At 48.3% G+C, this 12,771-nt stretch overlaps 1 protein-coding gene across 4 annotated transcripts in view; it reads right to left on the reverse strand.

Moving 5' to 3' along the window:
• ASAP2 (ArfGAP with SH3 domain, ankyrin repeat and PH domain 2) overlaps positions 1 to 12,771 on the reverse strand; it is a 156,782-nt gene that overhangs the window by 60,675 nt on the left and 83,336 nt on the right. For 3 of the 4 annotated variants that reach the window (XM_022554178.2, XM_022554185.2, XM_022554181.2), the window contains exons 4-6: positions 7,995 to 8,069; positions 6,191 to 6,240; positions 3,798 to 3,927 (exon numbers count right to left, since the gene is read on the reverse strand). In XM_022554178.2, coding sequence (XP_022409886.1) covers positions 3,798 to 3,927; positions 6,191 to 6,240; positions 7,995 to 8,069 — 255 coding nt within the window. Of the gene's footprint in view, positions 1 to 3,797; positions 3,928 to 6,190; positions 6,241 to 7,994; positions 8,070 to 8,753; positions 10,108 to 12,771 lie in introns of those variants that run through there. The other variant, XM_089923467.1, reaches the window with a different exon arrangement.

Here is a 12,771-nt window from a genome sequence, read left to right on the forward strand (position 1 = left end):
GTAAGTAAATGCTTAACTTTAAGTGCCAAGAACTTCCAGTAATAAAACATTCTTAACCAGCTAGGATAAATTTTTGCCCTAGTTGTGTGGAAGAATGACAGTGTGAATGAAGGGGATTCTACCCATCTCAAACACTGCTGTCCACATACTCTGTCCCAGGTCCCTTTTCCTTAGGCAGGTCATCGTTTAAACACTAACTGCTAGTCTTCTGTAGTTGAGACTTTGTCTCCATGTCTCTAATACTAAAACACTTCCCTGACACTTTTAAAAAAACATCGTGATTGTTTAAAAAAAAAAAAAAGAATTTTAAATTCAAATAAATTAAAGCCATTTTTAACTTGGAGACTTCATTAACGACCACTAAGACATCAGAAAGCCCCAGGGATCTACAAAACAAGCATCCGGAAATACACTTGTTCTTTGCTAAAAGTTTATAGAACAAAGACTCCATAAATTCCCTGTCCCTTCCACTGCTGAAATAGGGTGTCAACAACTCTGAGAATGCGTTGCCTCTAAGACCGAATGCCCCCGAAAGAGCTGCTGACCCCTGCTGACTACAGGCATCTCAGCTGTAACCTGGGAAACTTGCGTTCAAGTGGCCTCCCAGGTCAGCCGGCAGCCCAGCTGGAAGAGGGAAGCTGAAACGGTAACTACGTCAACTGCCACTGCCTTTTGCCTTTACGTCCTCATCTCCCTCCTTTCTGATAACTTATTCTCTGTTAATTAAATAAGATGTCTGGCAATGTATCAAAATGGTTAAATGGTTAATAAGATGCTTGGCCATGCGTCAAATGATAAAATGCACGTACCCTTTGACCCAGAAATTCTACTGACGGGAACTTATTCTGAGAAGATAATCATAAAAGTTTACAAAGATGAATAGAAAAGAAGGTTCGTTGCAGACTTGTTTGTAAAAGTGAAAAGTGGCAACAACCTAAATGTAATGAATGGGGAATTAAAGTGTGGTACATCCACAGAGAGAAGGGCTATGTAGCCATTAAGCCAATAAAGCAGAGACTTCCTGACATGGAAAGATGTCCGTAGCACACTAGTGAGTGAAAATAATCAGGTTACAAAGCAGCAGTGGAGAATGATCCTGTTTATACAAATTGTCCGTATGTACGTATAACAGGGATATCTGAAAGATGTTTAGCTAAATGTCAAAGCGGTAATCTTTTGGTAAGTAAAATCTGTGGTGATTTTTAATTTCTTTTATATATATACACATATATACATACACACACATATATACTGGCCAATTTTTTAAAGCACTTATTTTTATAATCATAAAAAAGTGAGAGCGGATCTCTCATACGTTCTCAATTCACGGAAGCTCTGTATTATCTATCTGGCATACTGACTGTCTTTATAAGATTCATTTTGAAGAAAAAGTTCCACAGCTTTAAAACAAACACCTGGAAGTCACTTTTTTACTTTAGATACCACGCAACTAAAACTTTAAACAGCTAAACAACATCAAACGTTTACAAAACTTGAGAACTTCAGTTTGAAGAAATGGTTGAACAATTTTTAAATGATTTTAACTGCAGCAATCTGTTCACTCTGAGGGGTTGGGTTCTCAGGGACTGCTTTTCGGATGCTCTTTCCTTCCAGCCCAGGTGTGTCTGGTCAGTGTGTACAGGCTTCATCAGATGTGTGCTCCTCTGTAAACTCCAACCTCAGTGCCCGGTCAGCCCACCTCTGCTTCTGTGCCTGCAAAGAGTGCCAGACCCCACCAACCGCAGGGACCCCATGATGCTAGGCACAGACTGGGGCCCGACGGCCACTTGGGGACCCACCCAACAGATGACTCACGTGTGTGACTTAGAGGCGTCGGGTAGATAGCGTTTTTCCAATAAAATAACCTATTTGACCAGTCCACACAACCCATTCACCCAGACGAGGAAAAGAGCCCAGTGCTGAGTGCATGTCCCAGAAAGCAATGACAGAGCTGAGGATGGAACCCGCACCCTCACCTCAAGGGTATGACACTAACACGCTGGCTAAGTCTCTCAGTCACTAAACATACTTTAACAAGCAGTCCTGCAGAGTTTACGTCAATAGCTTTCCTCCTCACTAGGCAAAAAGAGAGCTCATCCTGAACTCACACACACACCCTTCCCAAACCCACTCTCTGTGAAACACCACTACTTAATTTTACCTCGAGTCAATAAGAGCAATACCGTGTCTGTATAACACACAGCGGTTTCTTCGTCCCTGTCTCTATCGCCCGGGATGATCTCTCCAACACTGTGTGAAACGGGTCGGGCAGGTATTATATGTGATGTCTGTTTATAAAACAGCACGTGTATAGAAGCATCCACTCTCCTATCTACAATAACACTCTGAGCTTAGTTAACTTTCTAAAAAGTCACGTAATGGGGCTTCCCTGCTGGCGCAGTGGTTGAGAGTCCGCCTGCCGATGCAGGGGACGCGGGTTCGTGCCCCGGTCCGGGAAGATCCCACATGCCGCGGAGCGGCTGAGCCCCGTGGGCCATGGCCTCTGAGCCTGCGCGTCAGGAGCCTGTGCTCCGCAACGGGAGAGGCCACAACAGTGAGAGGCCGGCGTACCGCAAAAAAAAAAAAAAAAAAAAAAGTCACATAATGAAAAACAAAGCAAAGGAGGGACAGAGGAACAAAAAAGACATAAGAAACAAAAAAGTAAAAGAGCAGGTATAAACCCAACCACATCAACAGTAACATCATGTGAATGACTAAACAACCCCATCAGAAGGCAGAGACTGTCAGACTGGATAAAAAAACATGATCCAAATATAGATTGTCTACAGGAAACACACTGTAGATCCAAAGATACACATAAGTTGTAAGTAAAAGGCTGGAGAAAGAAATCCCATGAAAATAGAAACCAAAAGAGAGCCGGAGTGGCTGTACTAATACCAGACAGATATCCCCGATCCCTGGGACTGATTCCCCTCTGCTGACCACTTAAGAGTTTGCTCTGGGAATAGAAACGCATTTTAATATACTCCTAAGGCATACATCTAAAACGACTAGGCTCCTACTGTAATTAACAAATTAACAAACGTTCTAAAATCAAAAAGTGCCTTTTGATGAGCTCTGCTGTGGACTGCTTACAGGGAATCGAGAGCTGGCTGAACCTAGTTTCAACACCTGTCACAAGTATCACCCCTGCATTGTGGACACTCAAAACGTAAGTCTGCCTGGCTACAGGAGGGAACACAAATGCCACCACTCTCACGCTTCACTGCCACCGCCTGGAGGAGCAAACCCTCAGGCCGAGGGGTAAACTGTTTCCACAAACAGACCCCCAAGCAAGGTATAAAAAAAGGCTGGAAGCAAAGGCCTGCATGATTGGTCTTCGATATTTTCCACCCCTGAGCCTACAGCAGAGAAATGTTCTGAACGTCAGTCCTGCTATTCTCCCCTCCCCGAGGGGAGGACTTGGGCCGCCGGTGGAGCAGGACAGAGGACCTCCCCAGGGTGCCTGGGCCTCTGGCCTTGGGGAACGTCCCCACCCGAGCAGGCGGAGCCTGGGGGCACGCACTTGCAGAGGCTCTCACACTCATAGAGGGGACCATGGCTGGGGCCTCACCGCCCCGCCCCCGGCACCTCCTTAAGAACACCACAGCGGGGGCGAGTGTGCGCGTGTGGAGACAGAAAGAACCCGCTTTCAAGTGAGTCGCTCCTTCAGAAAGGCTGCAGCTGGGCTAGTCTAGCCCTACCCTCCAGGAGCCCCAGGCCCCCTGAACGACAGAAACTGGGTGGCAGGGTCCAGCAGTGCACCTGGCATTGCCTGAAGCGCCTGGCGGACGTACCTCGCACATCTGCAGTTGGAAGAACCGCCGCTCCTTCTCCATCTCCTCTGCGATCTCAGCCCCGCTGATCTCCGTGCGGATCATCCCGTGCAGCTTGGCATGCTCCTTCTTCTCCTTTTCTATCTTGGTTCTATGTGTGGAAAAAGTGAGACTCAATCAAGACACCTCCAGACTGGAGAGCGCCCCGCTGTGATCCCGACACCCACCCTGGACACAAATGCTCGCCGAGCCTTTCCAGAACAGGACAGCCTCGAACTCACTGGAAAGGAAAAAGCGTTTCGTCATAAACATGTCAACCTTGGCCCTTTCTGTTGAGTATCGACCCAAGAAATGCTTCCAAAGCAACTCGACTAGGACAGTGCCCATCATCACAGAAGAAAACAAGTGACCTTTCCCGTTTTTAAGCTTCGTTCCCCTTTCCACGTCTCTCTCATGCTCGCCTGTGCTCGAGTCCAGTGTGTGGGTCAGGGTACCAGCTGACCCCCGGAGTGCATCCCGAGACAGGTGACCAGGGTGAGGCAGCCATGCGTCACATCGGTTAGTAAGGGCTTGGACTAGTAACTGGATTTTTATCCTGGACTAAAGGAGGCTAAACAAAAGCCACAGAAAGCACTCAAAAATATAAAGGGTGCCATGAAGAGGAGGGTGCAGACTTTTCCTGCAGAGCCCCCAGGCAGACACTACACAACGCAGGCAGCGTGTCTCAGGAAGCTGTTCAACACGAAATGGGTTCCTCTGGGTCCAGAGGCCCCATCATTTGGGGAGGGGGTATTTAGGAAGAGGTGAGAAATGTAGTTTCTAATCCTTGTTCTTTATCTTGAAGCACAGCACTGGGCACACAGTAGACCCGCAGTGACTTGACTGGGTGAGTTAAGAACGTAAAGAAAAGGTGACCGTTTGGTGAGGATGTTGTTAAAGGGGCTCATGCACCAGGGAGGCAGCGTGACTGGAGGGCCCCGGGGACAATCACACAACTCCAAGCCTCCCCTGACGCCACCGCAAAGGGATCAAGACACGGTCCAGATGTCGGTCACTCTTGTAATGATCAGGTATGGAAGGACAGGCCAGGAACTGTAAAGACGTCTTAAAGCTGTTTGTTGCATATCACAGGGCCTCTCAGGAAAAATCAATCTTACGTGTAAAGGGGTAGAGCTAATTTTTTAATTTACCCCAGAATTACTCTGAGTTTTAAAGGGTGCTGCTCCTTCGTTCTCCAATTCTGGGATTTTGTGAGTACCTCTGTCCTCACCTTTATCTACGTGTGTCTTGATTTTACAGAATTTGATCTCATTCCTCTTTCAAACCTTTTCCTTTCAGAAGGAGAAGACTCTCTCAGGCAACCCTCTGCAGGGACCCTCTCCTGTCCCTGGTTCAGAAATGCACAGAAGCATTTCCTCTAAGGCCCTCGAGGGCAGCAGCGACGGCAGCTCAATGAAGTCGGCAAATCCATGTCCTGCCCTTGGCTCAACTAGCTTCTTGTGGGTGACCAGCAGCAAGTACCAAGCCCAGGTTTCCCACCTGTAAAGCAGGAACGTGGACCCTTTCCTTATTCACTGCACTGAACTCACACACAGATGCAGGATGCTAATGAGCCCGGGATAGTGAGTCTGGAGCCCCTCTGGGTTGAGCCGACCTTCAAAGCATTCTGGTTTAATACTCTATCTGTGCTTACATACGAATGTGTGCCATTAGTGAGACTCTGGAATTTGGAGTATGGGAACTTAAGATTTCCAGGATGGGATGAGTACCAAAGGTTTGGGATTCCTTGGTGATCCTTCAGCTCTGAATAGAGACCCAAGGCTGGTAAAAACAAACAAACCCAATTAAATACGTGTAGTTACATCTGAAAAGGCTTTCTTCTTATCGTGTCCCACTTTACCAGATGGCTTCATATAAAAGTTTCTAATTCCACTGAGAAAACTCTATTACTCAATGCACAGCAATTACAAAGCAAGCATGAGGCATTTAAAAATATTTTCTATTTCTCAAGTATTTAAAATAATTGAAATCATCATTCCCACAATCGCTAGCCCAATTCTAGCTAGCTCAATCCTCTCCACTCCAGGAAATGAGAAACTGTGATTAGAAATGTTACAACAAGTGCCTGAAGTCAACCAGTAGAAGCCAATTAACGTTCCTGAAAATAACATTCTGTAGCCATTAGGACATAAGAGGAGGGATGAGGAAAAAACAGTTTAAAGAGGTTGACATCATGAACGTGGACATCCGGTATGAAAGCATCTGGTATCACAACAAACCACAGCAACACAGTTTTGGGCGAATTCTTTCCTGGATTAAGGTTTATTTAGACAATACCTTTAAGCAATAAAGGCTCGATTTAAAATTAAAATCTCAAATTACCTACGCTTACTTTTTTAAATGAAAATACTCACATTTTTGTTTCATAGTCCTTCCAAGCTTTATCAAAAGGCTTTTTCAGATCCTGTAAACAGAGAGGCATAAATTAAGCAGGACTAATCATTAATTTCTGGGCAAAATAAACTTATCCCTAGACTAACCCTGAAAAGAGTATTAATTTCCGCAATAAATGACGTATGTGATCCCAGGATAAATGGAGAGCTTAGAGCACAGGCTTTTAATCAGGCTAGCGGTAGCATTTAGTTTTCTTTCTCTTTAAGAAATTTTTATTATAGAATATACCAAATGCACACAGACAAAGGTGGAGAGAATTATATAACGTACCTGTCAGCTAGCTATAGCAAGTATCAACTCACAGCCCATCCTGTTTCACTTATACCCCGCCCCCTGTCCTGAGATTATTCTGAAATTAAAACCTGGAAAGACATAACATTTAATCTTCAAGTATTTTAGTATATCTCTCTAAAAGAAAGGGACTCTGATTTTTTTCTATTAATATAGGAATCTCCTCAACACATGTACCCCTGATCTGGACCCCAAAACAAGAATATAAAAGCCATTCACCTTCTCCACAATTCTGCCTGGAACTCAGGACCTCATATTCTCTGATAAAGCCTGACTCAAAAATATACTGAGCCATTAGAAATTCTATCAAATTTGGTTCCCACCTATTTATGCTCCCTTTAACAGGGGTCTTTTAGAAGAGAAAACCCCTTTGTTGTGGGGATTTTTTTCTTTTTTTGACTCTTCTTTGGCCTCTGACAAGGCCTAAGCTCCACAGCCTGGCACCTAAAGCCTCCAGGAAGGCGTCTGCCCACCCCGTAAGCCTCACGTCCCACTGTGCAGCGCCGCCGACCCAGGGCCCCTTGCAGGGCCGCGTCATGCTGCTGCAGACTGGCATCCCCTTGCAGGGCCGCGTCATGCTGCTGCAGACTGGCATGGTTTCCCCTCTGCTTTGTGTGCCCTTCCCTCCCGCTTTCCTGGTTCTTGCCGGACGTGTTCTCCGGGCCCCCAGGGGATGCTGAGCAGTGTTCCTCCGTGTCCTAACGGCTCCCCGGGCCCAGACTCCTTGCCCCAACAGCTCTCCTGGCACTTCTGCCCCTGCAGAGGCCCCCGTAATCGGCTGGGCTTCTGGATGTGCCAGAGACCGCCGGGGATCACGTGCGGATCCCGTCAGAGCACTCGGTCGCCTAAGAACTGGGGCACGATTGCCTCTCTTTCCCATCACACACCTGTCTGGGCCAATGACATGTGAGAGCAACTTTCTGCTCAGTGCCTGGTGCCCACACAGCACTCGACCCTGACTGTCCCCACGCACGTGCCCGGGAAAACAGTTCACGGCTCAAGCGTTTGTACGAGGCAAGGCGAGGCCTCAACAACGAGCATCCTTTGCAGGACAGAAAAATAAAGGCGGCTCAGGCCTTGCTGGTGCCCATTCTCCCTCCAGGAAACCACCCTGCAAGGATCCTCTCCCAGGGCTCAATCAGTGACACGCTAGCTGGAAAAACCAGACTTCACACAGGGTTCCCTGCTCAACCGGCAGAACCCAAAAGTCGTTGACAGTTTCCAGAAGAGCTGTTTCTTTCCCTTCCACATCAGGAGCACCAGCAGGACAGCCAGAAAGGCCACGGGTCACCACTGTTAGGGCCGAAAGGTGGTGGTGCCACGATGGGCAGTCAAGGGAGCCCAAGGCAATACGGCGCCACCCCGCCGTCCCAGGAAGAAGGCTCGAGGCCGTGGCTGCCCCGACTGGCCAGCGTGACGCGACTCCACGTCCTATGAAAGCCGCCCCCCGTGACAGGACTCTTCGTGTCATACCCCTTTCACTCCTTTTAGGTCCCCCTTCAGCAAACTGTCCAGAGGGAAGGAGATTATGTTGTTCATATTCTGAATCTAAAAAACAAAAACAGAAAAAAATATCCTTATTCCATTTCCTTTTTAATCTAAAGTAAGGACAGCAAGGAGGTTAGAGAACACACGGTGATAATTAAACTTCCCTAAAACCTGACCAGCACAAGTATGGCAGCCTTATTCATTCTTACATTCTCTGTAAGTAACGATTTTACCTTACAAATGAATATATAACTAATGAAAAGTCTACATTTGTCTATATTTCACAACAATAATAACCTTCTATTACTGGGCTCTGAAGTCTGTGGAAAGATAATCATTACAACAAAGAAAAAAAAATCAATGACAGAAGCACTTTAAAGATACAGGAAGAGAAGCCCAAACACCTCCTATTCTCACTCATGGCTCCATCTGATGCCCTGGGGCTGGGCTTTGGTCAGTTCTGGGGGCCCAGAGCCCCCAATCTCCCTAGCACAGCCCCCAACAGGGGAGACTAAAAGGAAAAACAGAACGAAGGGGGCTTCTGTCTCCTGAGAACGTGTATGAGTGGATGTTGAGAGAGAACTAGAAAAGAACCGAGAGAGAGGAAAGTAGATGAGAAAGGGGAAAGGAGGGACAAGTGGTCTTAAGGTCCCCTATTCTCCCTGAAGCAAGAAGGCAAAAGATGGTGGCTTAGCAAGTTGTCACCACAGATTAAATGCAGAGAACCAGACCCTCCTGACACACCTGGGCATGCTCACGCCAAGCAGGCCCGTCCCTGCCGGTCGTTGAGCTTTGAGCCACAACTTAAAGACACAAAACTTCAGTGAGAAAGAACCTCGACGCACAGACTCCCCAGCTTCTGAACCCGACAGGAGTCCCTCCCCAGTGAGAAAATAAGCTGAGGCTCTACTTTCTCACCTCCCCAGGCTCTCTCTCCCTAAGTAAGCACAAGTGGCACGCAGCCTTCTGGGGCTGTGTGCATGTGTCACTTTGGTGACACGTGCCGAAATTACAGGACCACAAAAGGGCAGAGACAGGAGTAAGGACTTTGGAACCTTGTGCATTCCTTCTTACAATCGAGCAAAGGAGAATTTTATTTTTAGTAGAATTACCTTGACTGGGAAGACCCACCACAAGCACAACTTTTGGGGCAATATGGGATCTGATTTCCATGCACTATTCAGGATATGAAACCTCAAAACGGAGAAAGAAAGTTACTTGAAAAATACTGGTAAGGTGTGTAAGAACGCCTGCACCAACCACCTTTCCTGCCAAATAAATGGTCTGTTAATGACTGTCAGTCATTTCAGAAATGCCTTCTGGGGTAACTTCTGTCTGGCGCTTACACAGCTCAACGTGTGTCATGCACCCGGCAGAGGCACGGTGTCATCAGCTATGACGTGCTAGGATTAGACTCGAGAGTTAAGCTGTAAATACTGCAAAGCTGAGTTTAAGGCGAGGTCCCGTGGGCGACGGGAAGGGATGGAGACAGGCCATGCAGGTGACTCACCCCTGGCGCGAGCACACCTGGGCTTCCGCTGAGCCGTGGGGGACTCCGTCCCCACACGCGCCCCTCGTTCCCACCGCTGCGAGAACGCACCCACCCCCCGCCTCCTCGGGCCCCCTGTCCCGCCGCCGCAGCCCCTCACCCCCTGCTAGCGGCGCTCTCCTCCTGGGCTCCAGCCCTCTGACCCGCTGTTCGCCCACGAGCTCCCTCTGGCCTTCTCACCGCCCTGCCCCTCAGTGGCCTCACTGCCCCTTGTCTGGACTGAGGCACCGCTTCCCCTGCTCCTGGCCACCGCCACCCAGTCTCTGCCCGTCCCAACCCCTCCTACGCAGTTGTTGGATTTCTCTGGCGTTGTGTCCCTGATAAACACCAAACCTACTCCCGCGTCTGGACCCTCACAGTCCAACCTCATCTGCCACGTTTCACCTCAGTATCCGCTGTTCAAAGCCTTCCCATCCACCAGGAATTTCTCAGATGCTACCTTTTCCAACAACACCCCAACCTCTCAGCAGGAGGTGACCCCTCCCTCTCCAAATCCTCCGATATTTTCTTTTTAAAAAAATTTCTTAAAGGACTTGACAGGTTCTACCCTACATTTGTCTTATCAAGCTCACGCCACGAATCCCAAGGGGCGGCTTCAAGTTTTTCTATTCTCTACAGCACTCAACACAGAGCGTGGCAATGGCTGAGTGAATCAAGTTACCTAAGCATGTTTCTGAGCATCTAATACATAAGAGACAGAATCTAGAGATACATTAATAGCTTTAAACATCATATAACTAATGTGTGAATTCATGAATTCATTCATCATGTATTTACTGAGTACCTATTTTACAGACAGCAGTAAGCTGGCTACAAATGTAAACCAAACATGATGCTTATCACCTCAGAGGAAGAATAAATATATACACAAGAATGAAACAGAACGTCTACGACACACCACATGCAGCATGTTTCACCCTGTACAGATACCAGCGGCTCCTGGGGGAAAGAAACAACGACTACAGCTTTAAGTAGTCAGGCGGACTGACCTGGGCTTGGGAAGAAGGTGACTGGTCAGTTCCTGAGCCGCGAGACTCTGCCCTTTCATCCACTTGATCGCAGAGCCATGGCTGCAGTCCGGTCAGTCCTCAACGCTGCCCAGAGGGAAACCAAGGCAGCGCCACCCTGGACAAGTCACGTGCAAGACAGCAGGAGCCGCCCAAGGGGGGGAGGGGCAGTGGTCAGAGCTGCTCAGGGTGGGAGGCTGAGCCAATGGCACCAGAGCGACCCAGATATATGGGAGGTTGGAGGAAAAAAGAATAAGGTGCTTGTAGATTAAAAACTGTATTCCTAGGAAGAACTCTAGTATGTTTTTATGAGAGGTGTATTACGTGTGAGTGTATGCATGAATGAGCGAGAAAAACAAAATCCTCTGTAGCAGGGAAGAAGCACATCACCCAGAACTTGGTTTACACATCTATTTTAAGACTACTTGTTATCAGGACTTCCCTAGTGGGTCAGTGGTTAAGACTGCACTCTCACTGCCGAGGGGCTGGGTTCAATCCCTGGTCAGAGAGCTAAAATCTCACAAGCCGTGTGGCAAGGCCAAAAAAAAAAGACTTTTTGTTACTTAATTCAAGTAAGAACTCAGGTAGTGACGACAGGTATTAGGTAAGAGGAGGTAAACTAAGCTCTGGCATCCCGAAGAGTGCAAACCTAAGGACATCCAGACACTGGGCCAGGCTGCTTTCATTCTGGACACTGGACACAGGGTGAGCACGACATTAAACAGCCGTCAAAACTGTGATGACTGCTACAAAGGAGGCACACGGGGCCCTCAGGGAGTGACAGGAGATGAAACTGGGTGGGTAAGAGGGCTTAAGAGACAAAGGTGCATTAGACAGAACCTCAGCGAACTCACCGTTTAATAAGGCAGATAAAGCATGGTTTTTTTTGTTTTTGCGGTACGCGGGCCTCTCACCGTTGTGGCCTCTCCCGTTGAGGAGCACAGGCTCTGGACGCGCAGGCTCAGCGGCCATGGCTCACGGGCCCAGCCGCTCCGCGGCATGTGGGATCTTCCCGGACCGGGGCACGAACCCGTGTCCCCTGCATCGGCAGGCGGACTCTCAACCACCGCGCCACCGGGGAAGCCCCAAAGCACATATTTAAGTAAGTAAAGTGCCATGTGGAAACTCTACGAGCCAGAAATAAAACACCACTGAGTTTCTGAGAAGAGAAAATTATTTCCAGTCTGGACACCAGGGAAATGTTTGCTGATTGGGGTTATGTGAGATAGACCTTCAACGACAGGGAGAATTACGTCTTGCAAGATGGGGTGGAGGGTGTCCAGGCACAGGAACAGTGGAGAAGTGGGAGCACATCAGCCAGGGGAGCGGCGGGGGCAGCAGAAGATAAGAGCTAAAAAGAGCAGCTGGAAGAGAATCCCACCAAGGGGATTCTGGCCTCCATTCCATCCATTTCTCTTTCCGGGGGGTTACTCAAGTGATCTAAAATAAGAAACTACTACTCCTCTAATCAGAAACTAATTAGCTAAATGATTGCAAAAGAGACAGAAAGTAGATCGGCGGTTGCCTGGGGCTGGGGGTGGGAATGGGGATTAACTGTGAGGGGACAGGAGGGATCTTACGGGGGGGGGGGGGAAGAAAATGTCCCCAAACTGGTTTAAGGTGATGGTTGCATCACTTGGTAAAGCTACTAGAAATCAATGGCTTGTAGAATTGAAATGGGTGAGTTTTATGATATATAAAATATACCTTATAAGGCTTTCTTTTTTTTTTTTTTAAAGAAATTATTACAAACATGCACAGTGTCCCCATCAGTGGGCTTCCTAACAAAGCTCCTCCACTCCTGGCACCAGCCTCCGCCCGCCCTCTGCCTTTTCCTGCCCTTGTACGGAACCCGCGCAGCACACAAGCGTTCTGACTCAGGGTGAGCATCCAGGAAATGACTGGCCCTCGTCTCTGCCTGGGCCCTGAACCATGGGCTGGTGCCCAGATGTCCTGTCTCAGCAAGAGCGCCCTGCAGCAGGAAGGATGGGCTCGCTCTGGGTCTCCCTCTGCCTGCCTGTACTGGGGCCGCCCAGCAGCCTCAGGCCCACAGCTGAACGAACCATCTCCATTCTGGCCGTGAGAGATGAAAACCACAGCCAGCTCACACGTTGTGCTCATTAGCTGCAGCCTCGATTTACGAGCAATAAAACTGTTATGATCGCTGGGAAGAATTAAATTACCCCTGGGTCACCCAACTAGACTA

This window comes from Delphinapterus leucas, chromosome 13 (assembly GCF_059928025.1).
Source record: "Delphinapterus leucas isolate spDelLeu-1000000601 "Yukka" chromosome 13, BTC_Dleu_Yukka2, whole genome shotgun sequence".
NCBI classification, from domain to species: domain Eukaryota; kingdom Metazoa; phylum Chordata; class Mammalia; order Artiodactyla; family Monodontidae; genus Delphinapterus; species Delphinapterus leucas.